This window comes from Bacillus rossius, chromosome 5, assembly GCF_032445375.1.
Source record: "Bacillus rossius redtenbacheri isolate Brsri chromosome 5, Brsri_v3, whole genome shotgun sequence".
NCBI classification, from domain to species: Eukaryota; Metazoa; Arthropoda; class Insecta; order Phasmatodea; family Bacillidae; genus Bacillus; species Bacillus rossius.
This window is the reverse complement of record NC_086333.1, coordinates 46030995-46047926: the sequence shown is the minus strand read 5'-3', so window position 1 is coordinate 46047926 and position 16932 is coordinate 46030995. Positions and strand designations below refer to the sequence as shown.

General features: G+C 36.8%; 1 protein-coding gene across 2 annotated transcripts in view; it reads left to right on the top strand.

Annotated features, from left to right (window-relative positions):
• The window catches only part of LOC134531772 (growth factor receptor-bound protein 14-like), a 648199-nt gene extending 639893 nt beyond the window's left edge, over positions 1-8306 (top strand). For both annotated transcript variants that reach the window (XM_063367665.1, XM_063367666.1), the window contains one exon: positions 1113-8306. In XM_063367665.1, the coding sequence (XP_063223735.1) occupies positions 1113-1313 (201 nt within the window). In that variant the 3' untranslated portion in view covers positions 1314-8306. The remainder of the gene's footprint in view (positions 1-1112) is intronic.
• Positions 8307-16932: the final 8626 nt, after the last annotated feature.

Below are 16932 nucleotides of genomic sequence, written 5' to 3'. Positions count from 1 at the left end.
GTAATGAACCAATAGGTCACTCTGTACATCTCGACGTTCCCAATGATATTCAGTCAGAACTCAAAACACAATGATGCAACTGAATATTTTGTCGAACTATGATCAAAAAAGTTAATGAAATGAGTTCACCCTTGAACTCTAATGGTGCAGCTGACACTAAAAATGTTTTTTTTTTTTTTTTAATTTGAGCATACTGTGTTGTCAGAAATGGGGTCACTAGAAACAAAACACACACAACTACACAGAACAGGGATAGTAGGGAAGCAGTCAGCCATGCCTTTTAGTAAGTAACCATCCCAGTACTTTCCTGGAGTGATCTTGGGAGTCATGCTAAAATTGAAATCATGATGGCCAATCTGGGGTTTGAATCAAATCCACTGTGCTACAGTGTTGCATTCATTAGCCCCTAAACATCAGTTTTGTACTAATATTTTATTTCAAATCTTGTTTTGAAGTGAAAATTCTTTACATTTGGATAGAGTGAGTCGAGGCGATGATGCCGTCAAGAGCGTAACTAAAATGTGATGCTCTGATGACATTGAAAAATGCTACAATTAAGAGTGGGGAATTTGATGTGGTAGAGGGGACATTCTATGGCATGTTTGTATTATAGTGTATTATAGAACACTTGCATACGTGCACACATGGTCACTTGCACACTTGCTGACTCACAAACTTCCACACATTATTACAAATTCTTATACAGTAGTGTCTAGCTAGATTAAGGGTACTTTCATTTTATCCGAGCTGACCTAAGGTGGATTCCCGTCAAAAAAGACAGTTGAAAAAAAATTTGTTTAGGACCTTGAGTATGATCTAACCATTGTTGAAAGCTGTAATAAAATTAACTTCAGTAATGCAGTTTACTGGCTAAGGGCATGGAGTGACATTAAAGAATTTACACTGAATAAAAGCTGGAAAAAATATAACCTTAAAAATCCACCGGGTCTGCTAAAATCAGAGACCAGTTTTAGTTACATCAGTGCTATCCCTGATTTTGTTCTTCTGAGGTTGCAGTGGTCCACACTACTGCACCTCTGTCTGACAGGCGCGGCCAGACAAACCCAGGCCTGTGGTGCTGTGGTGCTGATGGCACGGCGTGTGTGCTCCAGGTGGTGGACCAGGTGCGCGACGCCGTGTGCTACTCGCTCGACAGCGGCGTCACCAAGTTCTACGACCTCCTGCAGCTGGTGGAGTTCTACCAGCTGAATGCCGGCTGCCTGCCGACCAGACTGACCCACTACGTGGTGCAGAGCCCCACCGGGCCCCTCTTCAGCGAGAAGCCCATGGGCGTGTTCGCGTCCGGCTTTTGACGCGCCTCCGCGAGCCTGGCGGCACTGCTCTCGCTCTGCTTCGACGCGGCCGCCTCGTGTTTCACACGGCATGTAACAAACATGCATTTAAAGTAAAAAAATTGTTTCCTGAAAGATAAACTTAAAGTAAAAAGAAATAAAAAGATCACCAACGTGAAATGGAAACAAGAACCAGTGCGAAAATACAGTCGCGAGGAACATAAAGAAGTGGACACAAGTTAGATTGGTTGTGATATATTTTTCTTGAAGATGGATGTATAGATATGTGCTGTTGTATAGAGAGTACACAATTTTACTGCTAAGTAGTAACACAAGGTACAGCAATATAATATATATATATTTTTTTTCGTCGTGTGTCGTACTGTAATGTTCCTGTGCCGTGCTTTAAACGAGTAGTCATTTGGTGCCCGCCAGTTCGTGCTGGGAGTCGACAGACTGGCGATCGTGTGGCTGGAAGTGTTGCGCTCACGTCTTAGCGCCGTTGAGTGTTGGGCTGGTTGCTCGTGATCTCTCTCTCTCTCTTGCGTTGCGTACCGTCGTCCCGCCGCCTGCGGCTTCACCTCGTGATGTTCTCTCTACAAGTGCTGTGCGAGTAATGCCTTGGACGGTTGAGACTGGAGGCATGTGTCGCGAGTCCCGGGCGTGGGATTCTCGCCGCACGTCAGTGGAAGCAAAAAAAAATATTATTATATTATATTTTAAGGAAAATGATGGTTGAACACCAGAACACAGTATTTTATTTAGTCATAAATTACACTTGCAGATGAATTTGATTCCCTCTGTCCTCTCATAACCATCCGTTTAAAAAAAAATAGTTATATCATATAGTTTTGAACAAATTAATTAAGACTTACCAAAAATATTCATTTTTTACATTAGTATTCACTTTATGCTACTCATTCAATGTCTGCTGTTAACTTACTGTGAATGATAGCTAATTATATTTTTATAATGTAGTTTGGCCACAAAAAAGTTACTTTTTTCATGTGTCACACTAAAATTGAAATTGTGTGTTTGACCTTGATTATTTAAATATTTTTAAGCAATTCAGTAGTATTTACATGTTTGTCATTAAATATATGCATTGATGATTTATGCATACGAAACAATAAACATCTTAGAGCTTACCAGGTAATAAATGCCTTAATAAATAAAAACTTAATTTTTTGGCCAGTTTCAAGTTTTCAGAAGGTGTGTGTCCACAACACATGCCGATTTATGCTATAGCAAAAAAAAAAAAATATCAAAAGTGTAATTAATGTATATTTGTTAAATTCGGAAAACTTGTAACCAATTGTTGGCTGTACAAGACAAGTTTCACACATAAAATTCACTTAATTCATACAAAGTTTTTGACTTCATACACAAATTCTCCTGATAGACGTACATATAAAATTATTTTATTTTTGTCTTTAAAAACTAGTATACAAATATTAAAGGGCATGTTGTGGTAGATGTTGGTTTACGAGAAAGAAAGGCTGATGTTTACGTTTACATTTTGGTTTATGCTGCAACATGATTCATGCTGCAGTTATATAAGATATATTTTTACTCCTTTGTAACCATGGTTCATACCTACCTGTGTATTTTTTTTTTACTTTTTAATGATTTAAACACAATTTAAGAAACTAAAAAAACCTTTTATTTTTTCTATATTTTCATATAAAATTTTGAATATCCAGCATAAACTTTGTGTATGGCATGCTGGAATATGTAAACATAAAGTACTGAAATTAGTAAATGGTTCTTAAAACTATGCATTATTTTAGCATAGATTTGAATGCACTTAAATGTTGGAATGGGTGAGCCACTTAATCAGTCATACTTAGGATCTGATTTGAATTTTTTTAAGTGTACAGAAGCTATTAAAGGATGTGTAAATCTAAAATTTATGCCTTAAAAAGATTTTTAATACTCTTGGAATGTGTTTCAGTATGCCGTCACAACACGTTTGGCCGTATTGGTATTATTTTCACAAGCAGTATTATTGTAGGAGGTAAACAGGGTCATAATATTTAATAATATAATTCTATATGCATAGAATTTTTTTTATATAATTCTATATTCCTTTAAAAATTTTTGGTAAGGCTGTGATCTATTCACTTCCTTATTCTGCACTTATATAAACACTCTTGTAGATAGTTTGTTTTTACAAAGTAAGTAATAAAAACTGACATGTAAAATGTCATATTATTTTAAAAAAAATTCCCACCTATTACCTATTATTATTGTTGCATGCACAGTTATATTGTGTGAACTATGCAGAGAGAGCACAGTTATAATTATGTCTTTTCAGTTGTGTAAAATGTTATATTTCTTCCCTGCTTTAAAGATTGTATGTTTTATTTGTTACAGTACATAGTTTAGTACAATTAATAAAGATCTGTCAGTTATGAATTTTCACTTAATATAAAACAAGCAAGTCTGTTATTCATGTAATCCTGCTTTACTTAAATTATCATAATATTTGAAGTTATGTTAATTACGAGTTGTATTAAGTTTTGTACCAAATAAAATAATTTAATTTTAAATATTGTGATTATGTTTACTTAGCCGCAATACTTTACCTTGAAGTTAAATCCGAGCAATGTGCGCATTAGCCAGAGCAACAGAAATATTTAGATACTCATCTGAATACTGGGTTCATTCACGCCAAAGGTGTGCTGAAATATTTGTATTTCTATTCAGTGAAAGGCGTGATTGGGGTTATAATATAATTGTTGCCTTTTTGTGGTCAAAATGTCATACATATGTGATGGTTGTTATATTTTACGGTAACATGGAAACAGCAGAAACTTATGACTAATTATGTCATTCAGCCAAATAATCTTTGACAGTAGTCCACGTTGATTCCTTCGTAATTTTTTTCCAAGGAAAGTGTTATGTGCAGAAAAGTATTAAAAGCAGGAATTAAATTTTCTGGGCAATTTCATAATTGTAAACAGTATTATGTAAGTTTTCTTAAGCCATTTTTAAACCATTAAGTGTCCTTTATTCAATTTCCGATTGACATTATGTAAGAAAACGCATCGTGAAGTAAGAGCTGCCCAAAGAAGTTTGCTTCTATTGGAGTATAATATCTCTAACTGGTCTCATCCTTAGATTGGCAGTTAAATGGAAGTATACTGTCTCTTTCCAATGCACAGTTTCTGCCTTAGCACAGTTCTCGTTTGTGTGCGCCCTGTTGTCAGATCCACACAAATGAGCTAAAATGTTTTAGATACAACTTTGCAATGTAATGAACATTCTTTGAAATATCTGAAATATCTGAAATATATATCACAAATATTTGAAATATCTGAAAAATACTATATCTTGAAGAAAATTTGGAATGAGAATTTTGTTAATACATTTGCCTGTTGTATTTCATCAATCTGATAATATTAATTATTTACTTCTAAGGAGTTGTTATAGAAATATGCCATCTTGTTTTCAACTGTTTTTGTAAGTTTTTTTATATATAGGTAATATAAAAAAGTTTGACTGTTTGCATACAACTCATAATTGTATGAAATGCCTTTTTGTTTGAGGTCTGGGCTAGAGGGCTTGATTTACTTTGATACGAGAACTACTGTAAGGGCGCCACCGTTTGGAAGGGTACATGGTCCCGGGCGGAGACTCCTCTCGGGGCGTGACGTCGCACATGTGGAAGCAAGATTCGGACCCTCTAAATTTTGCACACCAATTGCCAAGACCTGGCCCGCTCTCAGCGTCGGACACGCTTTAAGGATTAACGCAGTGGGCTCTCAGGGCGTCCCACACGTCGCCATGCAGTAGATGATGTACACGTGGGCACAAGATGAAAGGAACACCATTTAAATCACACATTTAGATTTATTAAGAAGTTACACGCTCCCATATACATTGTCCTTTAAACAATTAAAAAGCTAGAGGCACGAATCAGTTTATGTTGCGGTGTGGTCCACACACGTGGCCACACAAGAATTACGTAAGGGTGATTAAATACTCGCGGAGAGTAATAAGAATAATTATTTTAACAGCCCGCCGGCCGAGAGTAGTCCCGAGAAGAGATGTAAACAGATTTAAAGACTTAAGAACATGAACGGAAAACTACTTATCAGTGGATACAAGTGGTGAGGTTCCCGGGGTGCTGGTGCTTCTGCACTTGGCTGGTGATGATGGACTGGGGTGAGCAAATGCTCTGCACGGGCCACATGGTGTCTCTCGCGCCGAACCAAACTAGTGTTACGTTTTTATGATTCCGTGCAAAGGGTTATTAAAAACTAGACACACAAAACACTAATACAATTCTTATGGCTAGAATGATTAAAACATATAAATTTAAAATATTCAAACAAAGTCTAACTTCGGCCGGACTCTGATCTGCCTCTGAATTTCCGGTGCCGTCTTTTATTTTATGCAAAATGGAATATAAGATTTATTAAACAAAATTCTCCCAGCCGATCTGCCATGCCACAAAACGCTTAGGATAAAAATTAATTTAATTTATAATTAGGTGAGTGAACGGAGCACTGAAGCTACAGCACCCTCTCGTCGGCAGTGCAAATGCCAGGAAGGAATGGTTAGGGATGCCATGGGACCGCAAAGGAAGCGGAGTCTGACCAGTCAGGGGCAAAGCCCCGGTCGACAGCATGTTAATGGTGAAGGACTGCTATTAATAGTTTCTCCTGTGAATAATAATTGGTGTTTACCATTTAATTATATTTGTTTGTCAGAATGATTACAAATATGATAATACTATCAATAGACATTAATTTATAGCCTTAAAAATACCATAAACAATAAAATTTAAAAAAATATATATATTAAAACATAATATAATTAAAGATGGTAAACAAGATAACAATTTTAACTTTAATAAGCTGCTTAGTATCAACAACTGTGGTTGCCAATTACTCGGTACTGTAATCTAAGGGTGAGACAGACTGAAGGATTTTCAATTTAAAATTAAAGTATGTTCTTAAAAATGCCTCCAATTTATTTGCCATTTCAATAGAAATCAGTAAGGTGTCTACATAGTTTCTACACAATTATTATGCAAAAAATGTGTAATTTTACCATTTAAAGACTATTTCACAATATCATAAAAAGGAAGAACTAAACAATGAATTGTCATCCCAAAGAACTGTGACTGTAATATAATTGTGTTATAAGCAGGACAGTGTTATTAACAGAAACAATGTTCTACTGTACTCTGACAGGATTCGTGCTCCTTAATATCCTTAAAAAGTTCTTAATTTGTCTTTAATTGAATAAGAACCCTTAAAAGTCCTTAAATTTCACTAATAATCCATAAAAACTCATAAATAGGATTGATAGTGTGCAAGTAATGGATAAATGTAGATATATTTAATATTATTTTGTTTTGGACATGGCAACAAACAATGCTTTGCGCAAAGCGCAGTACAATTGGCAAATTTCAGGCCAAAAAACTTTCATATTTTGTATCTCATTTTGTAACCAAAAAGGGGGTGATTTACTGTCTTACTTTGAAGTTATAAAGTACATGTAATTAGTGATCAAATTAATTGGTTGGCTTCCAAACTCAAGATGAACCATAGGCGTTAGATTAGATTATTATGTTCCAGAGATTATTCTAGACAATAAGGGCTTACATGTAAGAATTGAACAAACCAACAAAATAAATTATTTTTTTGATGGATTTTGTGATATTACAAATAGCTGATGGTGAAGGCGATGATGTAAAGGAGTCCCTGAAAATTCCTTAATTTTTCACTGCACATGTCTGAAACACATTTCATACTAAACTTTATTCATCACAAAATTAAATTTATCCAATATTATTTGAATTCACACAGAGGATGAGACTTTTTGAGTATGGTAAAATAAATTTAAAAAAAGTAAAAGATAATAATAGAAAAACTGAGCAGTGTGACTGCAGTGAAAGGTCAGTCAGACATTCTATAGTTCGGCACATTCTGTGATCCAGCACCACAGAGATGATCACGCTCTGATTTTATTTGAGTGAATCACGACTGTTGTCCTGGTTGCCAGCTCGCACTATTGCATTGCCAGTGGTTTTAGTTCTCTCAGAATTTATATTGTCAGTTTTCATTTCAGTACTATGTTTCTTGTTCTCCAGTGGGTTACATTTCACATTTGGTATTTCCACACCAAAATGGATTCGTAATTTTAAAATACTAGTGTGTTACTTTAATGTCTGAAACCAGTGTCTATTTTAATCACATATTATCATTAACTAAACATAAGAAAAACATATCACTCTATTGCGCATTGATATCATGATTTGAAGCACTATGTTGCAGTTCAATAATCAGGCAACATAGCTAATCCAGCATGGTTGTAGACTAATGGATTAAAGCCCTATCACTGTACTTAATGGAAGAATAATTTCATTGTTTATTGCATCAAATATAAAAGAGGTGCGCTGGTTGAGTGGTCAGAACACTCTCCTCCCACCAAGACAACCAGGGTTTGATTCCCGGCTAGGTCAAACCTTTATTTTCACAATTGGGAATCGTGGTGGACGTTGCAGTGACCTGTGGGTTTTCTCAGGGTACTCCTGTTTCTCCCACCAATTCCTTCCGTTCCTGCTCCGTATCTCATCTCATCTCACCTCTCGCACTCTCCAGGCTGGCCGGAACGACAGGTCTGTCTCCCGGGTGGGCAGCCAGCTCCTAGGAGTATCAGCCCCATCCCATCCATGTAGGCCTTGCCTCAGGCTGAAAACTAAAGGTCGATTTTCATTATTTATTGCATTATATAACCTTCTTTATATGAAAACGCGAATACCAAATGAATTCATACTTTTTTTTTTTGCACAAAAACAAAATAAGTATGCAAATATTGCAGATATGTTACTTTTAATCTGTGACAGATATGCTTTATAATCAAGGAATTTAATAAAGAAAACTTATCGGGGTAGCAGTTTCCGACACAGCAACACACAAGATAAAGTTCTTGCAGTACGAACCTGATAATGAATTATGTATACAGAAATAGGTATAGTTAAACTTGTTAAGAACAAAATTTTTCAATTGCTAAATAAAACTTAAAATTCTTTATTACAGGGTTTGTTGCATATCATAAAATTTGTTATTTGTTTAAGAGTGTTAATCACATGAAAACCATGTTTCTGAATAAGCTCAACTAAATTTTTTGTAAGTAGGGACTAAGATTTGACATAACACCACAACACAATTTTATTCTTAAAATAAGGAGAATTTTACCGAAAAAAATTCATTCAAATAAATGAAATTTTTTTCTTTAACATCATAAGTGTAATTCTGTCATTGTATTATGTAGTTCCATACGATTTTTAACAAAATTTATGAAACAAATTGTAAATGTTAACTAGAAATACTGGCTGATCATGCAACTCTATCACCAAATTTCTCAGTTACAGAATTTTATTTTTACTAAAACAAAATGAATGCTTGCTTTATTAATTTTTATTCTGAAGTAATCTACTTCAAACATTAAGTACAATTGTGTATTCTTCTATTCAATCAATTTAATTAAAGCATCAAAAACATAAGGATTTTTTTTTGTGTAAAAGTAATTATTCAGAAAAAAAATTGTTTTATTATATGTTGAATATTGCATGATCTTCATAAACATTAGTAAATGTTAAACTTATAACCTCAAAATCTATTTTAAAAATGATATTCAACTAATTATAAAATAATGTCGCCTAATCCTTTTTTAACTGTATATAAGGATTTTTTTGTGTAAAAGTAATTATTCAGAAAACAAATTGTTTTATTATATGTTGAATATTGCATGATCTTCATAAACATTAGTAAATCTTAAACTTATAACCTCAAAATCTATTTTAAAAATGATATTCAACTAAATATAAAATCATGCAGCCTAATCCTTTTTTAACTGTATATAAGTAAACCATTTAGTGAATGGGTAATTTATAAGGTTATTTAAACTTATGGAGTCGCATAGACACATTACTGACGAGAATACAGCAAAAAAAGAGAATACCTACTCGACTTCTTTTCTTCTTCATGAGTTGACAGTGGTGCTCTCATGCAGCGTAGTGTAAATGAATGCTATCTTTGCAGCAAATGATATATGTTCAGCAATCAATGTTCGTGGATGAAAATTAAGTATGATAATATTTTTAAAAATTGTATACTTTTATACAATTTTATAACTTTGTTTATTTGAAAGAAGATTTGGATGAGTTGAAAAATAATTCATTTAGGTCTACATCAATGATTAATGCATATACATGAATGATATCTAAATCAGTTATACTAAAACCAGTATTACACAAGTCAAGTCAAGTTCAAACAAATTGTATTTACACTATATATACCATAATCTGTCATTTACATGTACGAGGAAAACTAAATCTATCAAGATAAAAGCTATCCTAAGTTCAATACCATATCACAAGCAATAAATATGCCAATTAAACAGTGAAAGTGAAGATGGGCAGACATTCTGATTTATAATATTAGTGGAGATACTCACACATATATTGTATACATACACATATACATTTGGTGTGTCCAATGATTATGTGTGACATATGATGCAGTCGGTGTTGCAATATGATAGTGAGAGTAGTATCATTACTGTTCTGAATGCAATTACGTGATGCAGTTAACGCATAACCAGTAATTAAATACACTGGAATAATTTTAAATTATTTAGGTGACAGTAGCACAACCACTTTCACAACATTGTTTTCTCTAAATGTGGTCCTCCAATGCAGTAGTTCATAATTGTGTATAAGAGTATGTCAGACACATTAAAAATACCATGGTGTGTCTCGCTATTCATTGCAGGCAGTTAATTGCAAGGCCACCATGGTTAGTGAAGAAATGTGAACATGAGTTCCACTTTACAACATTGATATCAACAGGGTATTTAGCTGATACAGTAGAATCTCGTTATAAAGTACATCAATAAAGCCTCAACTTTCATTCTTAGTAATGAAAGTACTTTATTCTGAAAGTCGATATATTTACATTTAAAACGTAGTATTTATGAATTTTTAAAAATAAAGTAGTAGGGGATCAAATGTTACATTAGCTTGGAAGCAAATATTTGTAAAACAATAATTTAAAAAAAAAAATTATTGAACTTAATACAGTAGCCTAAATTCTAGGCCTACATGTACAAAATTTATATCTGTCAAACACAAAATGACAAATGGGTTAAACTATTTTGCAGATATATACATTTATGGAGGTAGAATTCCCTTGTTATCTCCTAGGCTGTCTCTTACGACCAGCAGATAAAGATGACTGTTCGTACAGTATAATAATTTTTTCGCGATGTTTTATTATTTTGACAGTGTAGTGGGCACCAAACCAAACGACAGTGCCACATCTGCATTTTTCCTGCCTTTTTCAACTTCTTTCAAAATTACGTTTTCCTTCAAAGCGAACTGCTTTAGTTTATTTTTATCTTTTTGGCCATCCATCCTGATTCAGGGTGTCCACAAGGAAAAAATATTTTGTACCAACTTAGGTGAGAAAAAAGTACTAGATTTGAAAACAAAAAGTACTAAATTATAATTTGGGTAAATATGTATTGTACGGATTAGCGCCAAAAAAAATCGTACAAATATGAAATAACTTTCATTATATGCTATCTTACCTCCTCTTTTCAAAACTGCCTGCGGAGATTAAAAATTCCAATTACTTTTGAAGATATTGAATTTTTTAATATTCATTTTTTGCCGAATTTTTTAAAAAAAAATTTTAAAAATACGAAAATACCGTCATTCTGTGCTCTATAACTTCCTCTTTTCATTAAACCCGGCGGAGATAAGAAATTCCAAATACTTTAGGAGATATGAATTTTTTAATTTTAATAACTATATCTGTACATCCACACGGCGTCGACCATTGTTTTATTTATTTACGAGTGTCAATTGTGTTTTATTGGATAAGGTTGTCACGTGATAGGTCGTGATAGGCCAATATTCAAATGAACCAATAGGTGATGATTAATTTCTTATTGTTCAAAACGATGTGTAATTACAACGGTCACTTCGCTATTTGTATTAGATGTTGTAGTCGTTCTTGGAATTCGTCTATCATTATCGTGTTACATTCTGTCTTTGAAATGGCCTGTGTATCTGGGAATAGTCAGCTATGCGGCGGGTGTACCCTGCATGTATTCGATTTTGTGCATTTGTGTGATGATTGGAAATTTTTGTTTGAATTTTTAGTTGATCATGGAGTTTTGAGTAGTGAGGTAAAGTGCGACCAATGTGGGACGGTAATTGAGTTGGCCGAGGACAGCGAATATTTTCAATGTCACCGGACAACGGTAACTCGTGCCAGTAAAAGAATTAAAAGGGTAACTTGTTGTTTCAAAAAATCTTTCAGGACCGGCACGTGGTTTTCCAAAAGTAGACTTTCGATTGAAACGATTATGAAGATGACTTATTTTTTTTTAACGATTCATCACCCAAATACTGTTTTCATTCAGAAGAATTGTAATGTCAGTTTGAAAACCGTCGTAGATTGGTCGTCATTTTGCAGGGAAGTATTAATTAAGTGGAGTTTGGACTTAAATGTAGGGAAGTTGGGTGGGCCGGGGAAAGTTGTCGAAATTGATGAGGCAAAAATTGGTAAGCGTAAAAACAATAAGGGGCGAGTCATCCAGGGTCAGTGGGTTTTTGGCGGAATCGAGAGAAATGGTGATAACATTTTTCTCGTTCCTGTCAAAGATCGTACTAGCAGAACGCTCCTGCGCGTGATCAAGAAGTACATTTCGCCTGGAACAACAATTATAAGCGACTGTTGGCGTGCTTATAATTGTCTTTCTCAGCATGATTATCTTCACCTGAAGGTTAATCATAATATGAACTTTGTTGATCCCGACACAGGGGCGAACACCCAAAGAATAGAGAGACTTTGGCGGGAAGTGAGGCAAAATGTACCTCGATATGGTCGACGAGTTGACCACTACGTCGGGTACCTTGCGGAATTCATGTTCCGTCGGAGGTATCGCGACGTAGGTGAACGTCTACATCATTTCTTATTAAGTGCGAAGGAAATGTACCCGCCTCCAACTTAGGTGAGTTTTTAACGTTTCAAATTTTGTTGTGTTATTTTTTATTATATTGTTGCGCGTAAAAAAAAAATTACGTTCGTTCCTACTGTTAATCATTTGTTCCGGGTTTGTTAGGTTAGGTCAGCTACATTAAAAATGCTCTAAAACTAAACAACAATTGAAATAAATTTATATAATTTTCATGTCCGCTCAGTTTTCAATTATTTATAATGTAGCTGACCTGACCTAATCTACCTTTGTCCCGGCGCGGCTCGAATGATTACATAGGGCTTGTATTGCAAAATAAGAACGGCGATATCTCCTAAAGTAATTGGAATTTTTAATCTCCGCAGGCAGTTTTGAAAAGAGGACGTAAAAGAGAATATAATGAAAGTTATTTCATATTTGTACGATTTTTTTTGGCGCTAATCCGTACAATACATATTTACCATAATTTGTTATCGTTTTACTAATTTAGGGAGTTATTATGATATTGCAACACTCTAACAATTAATGAATTGAAAATAAACAGTAACTAAAATAACACATGCAAAAATAAAAAAATAAAATAAATTTTTAAACTCACCATTTTATCACCAACATGCATTTGGAGTTGCTGTTACATAGAAACTATGATGCCCCATGTATTAATTCTGCACTTAACATACTACGTAACATGTGATTAGATTTAATGTTTAGAATTTGCAAAAAAAAGTTTTGTTTTTGAAATAATTATGCATTAAACTTGCATTTACTAAATATTATATTTACACATTTTCCAAGTTCCCACTCACAAAATAAACCACAGGAAATATTCATTCATTTTTTTTTTAGCAGAACAGTAAACTCTGCTGCTGATGTGTTCTTCAATCTTTCTTTTACCAAAAGAAGTACATTTACCAGTGGTATTTGTTTTGTTTCTAACTTTATTTTTGTTCAATGTTACTGCTGAAAATATTCTTTCAGTTGCTGCGGATGAATGAGGCAGGCATAGCATGGCTTTAATGAACACTGTTAAAGAAGGGAACATTTGGTCCCCTACCGCATTTTTCATTCCAAAAACTGTATTCCAAAAATCCATAAATTCGTTGTCTTTCTTCAGTGCTTCTAGTCTTCAATAAACGCCATTCCCTATCCAGGTTTTCGTAATTTTTTTCTTCAATAACATTAGGAAAATGTTTGGCTAGTGGCATTATACTTTCAATTGTGTTGCATCACTTGGTGGAACTATGTTCTTGTTTAATCCCATCAAAAGGGCTTCCACTTTCGCTCCTAGATAAACTTTGCTTGTCTAAAAACTGGCAGTTGTCAGCTGGATTTTTTTTTAAATTGGATTATTTAAAATATATTGAGGTTTCGTGTAATATTTCATCATTTTCATTTTTTCTCTCCCACTGATGAAATCAGAACATGAAGACGATATTGAGTACCTTGATAATCTAAATCTAAATTAATTACTGTCGGCAGATTAAAAGCCAGGAACAAAAAATATGCCTGAATTAATGGGTTTTGTAGTGCTGTCAAAATGGATTTCGCTATTTCAAAACCTTCTTGGGCATTTTTACTGAAACAAATTGACGTTACTGTAATATTATTATATTAAAGGAAAAAGTACTAGATCTGAGAGTAAATATACTTGACCACTAAATAACTTATAAATGTACTAGATTTAGTACGAAAGTACTAACTGTGGACACCCTGTCCTGAGTTCAATAAACAATCAACAATGTTGTTTGCCTCGCGCCACGTCTAATGTAAACAAACCTCGCATCCATAGATAACCAAAGCACCGCACTAGTAGCGCGCGTTTCGAGCATGGCTGTGCCAGTCAACATTCCGACCTTCATGGCAACACAAAGCGTGTCGGCCATGTTGTGACACCATACAGTTCAAAACTTAACCTGCATAAATGAACATTATTGGATTTTATATTTCGTATACAATTTAAAATATAATTTTTATTTAACGTTGTATCTGCGCTAATTCAAACTTTTAAAAAGTGCTCTACAAATAACCAAAATATGGCGCAGCTAAAAACAATTGTCTTGAAGAGAGCCGAGACAGCAATCGATTGCTTAGATCGTCTCTTGCCCTAAAGTGTGTGATCCATGGAGGAGGAAAAATGGCGCGTTATACTGTACTTTGATTCTATGAATCGTTGAGACAGTATTTGTTTACGTTTTATACTTATTAACGATTCTTGAAAGTGATAAAAATTAATCATAATGTACATTATATTAAAGAACCCCTGTGCTGACGACGTCCGACCGAAGGCCACCCTAAAGCCCGACCTGCAACCGCCAGTATTCACCCCGCTAACGGAACGTGCCCCCTAGCAATGGCCCACCCGAGTCAGGCGAGCCACCAGCAACCAAGGTAGAACCCGGCCCCATAATAAACAGACCGACATTACAGCCGACCATGTCGCTAAAAAACACACACAGAATATAAACAATATTACGTATAAATTAAAAGTTGCTTAAAGAAAGTGCGACGTAGGAGTGCCCGGACACTCACGTGTGTAAATGCGTCGATACGTGTGTGAGTGTTCCCCTGGCGGCCTTCTGCCTAGATTAGTTAAGTAATTCTTGTGACATAATTATTAACCCCTTGTGTTCCGTTATTACCTCCCACCGGAGCAGTATGGCAAGAGACGAACAGTCTCTGGTGTGACGTATAATTTAAAGGACATAATTCGTAAACATACTAACTCTAAATTGTAGAAGGGACGAGTAATGTTAATTTAGCCTTAATAATTAATGTAGGAATTTAGCGCCCTTAAATTCTCTTATAAACGTGTTACATTAGAAAATAACTTAATGAAGTCAACCCTGGCGCGAGGGGCACCGAGCCTCGGCCGGACGCCATGACATCATGCCAGTACAGCGCGACTCGTGGACCGGGGCGGACGCAGGTCCCACGGAGAGACACCATCCATTGTCTGCATTGAACTCACTTCTGGTAATTATAGTCACTTCCTCGAAACCTCTTTTTACTAATCTCTCCAAGCGTACCCGGTCCAATTTTCGGTCCAGGACTTAATCCGGCCGCATAACTATTAAAACCCCCTGCACCACACTTTGTCTGCAGGGTAGTTTCAGTATACGGCACGGGCCGCCTCCCGAACCACAGAACTTGAACTAAAACTGTCATGTCCACCATTTTGGCCTCGGCTGGTATGATAGCACAAGCCCCAAGTGCGCCACCCCTCCTACACAATCTATGGGCAGGAAATTTAGTTCGCCACCCGCCCCTAGATGGCAGACAAAGGGGAATGTGAATTAAGGTAACTTTGTCTATCTGCCCAGCCTAATTCAGGACAAATAGGTAAATATATAGTGTTGTGACAAGAAACCTGTTAATGATACAAGTGAATGTAAAGAGTATTGTAATTCGAATATGTATGCACAGGAAGGGTACAGATGTGCCCTCCCTACCGAATATGTACATACATTGTATATTTACCCTGGCTGAGCTAAGCCAGGCAGAAAAGCTCTCCCCAGTAATTCTGGGTAAATAAAAGTGGCAAAAATACTTGAGCAGTATTATATAGGCAGCGACCTCTCTGGAGGACCGCTCCTCCTTCCTACCTCTCCCTGCTCTTGGGCAGCGACCCTACTCGGGGACCGCTCCCGCTTTCTCCCCTTCCCCTGCTCCTGGGCAGCGACCCCTGTTCGGGGACCGCTCCCGCTCTCTCCCTGCTCTTGGGCAGCGACCCCATCTCGGGGACCGCTCCCGCTCTCTCCCTGCTCCTGGGCAGCGACCCCTACTCGGGGACCGCTCCCGCTCTCTCTCCCCCCCCCCCTGCTCCTGGGCAGCGACCCCATCTCGGGGACCGCTCCCGCTCTCTCCCTGCTCTTGGGCAGCGACCCCTGCTTGGGGACCGCTCCCGCTCCTCTCCTCCCCACCAGGGATACCAATTTGGCGCCCAACGTGGGGCCAGTCAGCTTGGATAACCTGAGGACCACACCCTACCTCTACGAGAGCTATCAGCAGCCGGAGCCACATCCACTTCCAGGAGTGCAGAAAACACCTGGTGGCGCCCAACCCAACTGAAGGATGTCTTCTGGATCCTGTGCCGCACCTCGCTGCAGTACACCGGATGGACCCAGCATTCCCTGTGTATGCTGCAATGCCCAGTTTCACCTACAATGCCTTGGTATCGTGGAACAAGTCAGTGAACAGGCATATATCCACATATGCCAGCCCTGCAGAAAACTTCTGGTAGAGAAGAAGCCAACAGTTCCAGCTCCCCGGCGCTGCTTCGCGCCGAACTGCCCGGAGACAGCCCTAGTCATCGTCACCTGCCAGGCCTGCCATCGCGACTACCATCTCGCCTGTCTAGGCTGGGAAGATACACCACTGGACCTTGCTGGGATGTCGTTTACCTGCGCCCAGTGTAGAGTGAATCCCAGTTTACCTTCAAGTACAGGATCTGCAAGTGTACCTCGGCCCTTTAGAGGGCAGGATCATGAGGACCCTGTGCAATCTGTCCACCAATGGGAGCAAGCCCTACGAGCACATGCAATCCACCCCACCGAATGGGTGGACCAGATAGGCCCATTACTACTTGGGGAAGCCTCTAGATGGTGGAATAACCATGAAGGGCTGTATGACACCTGGG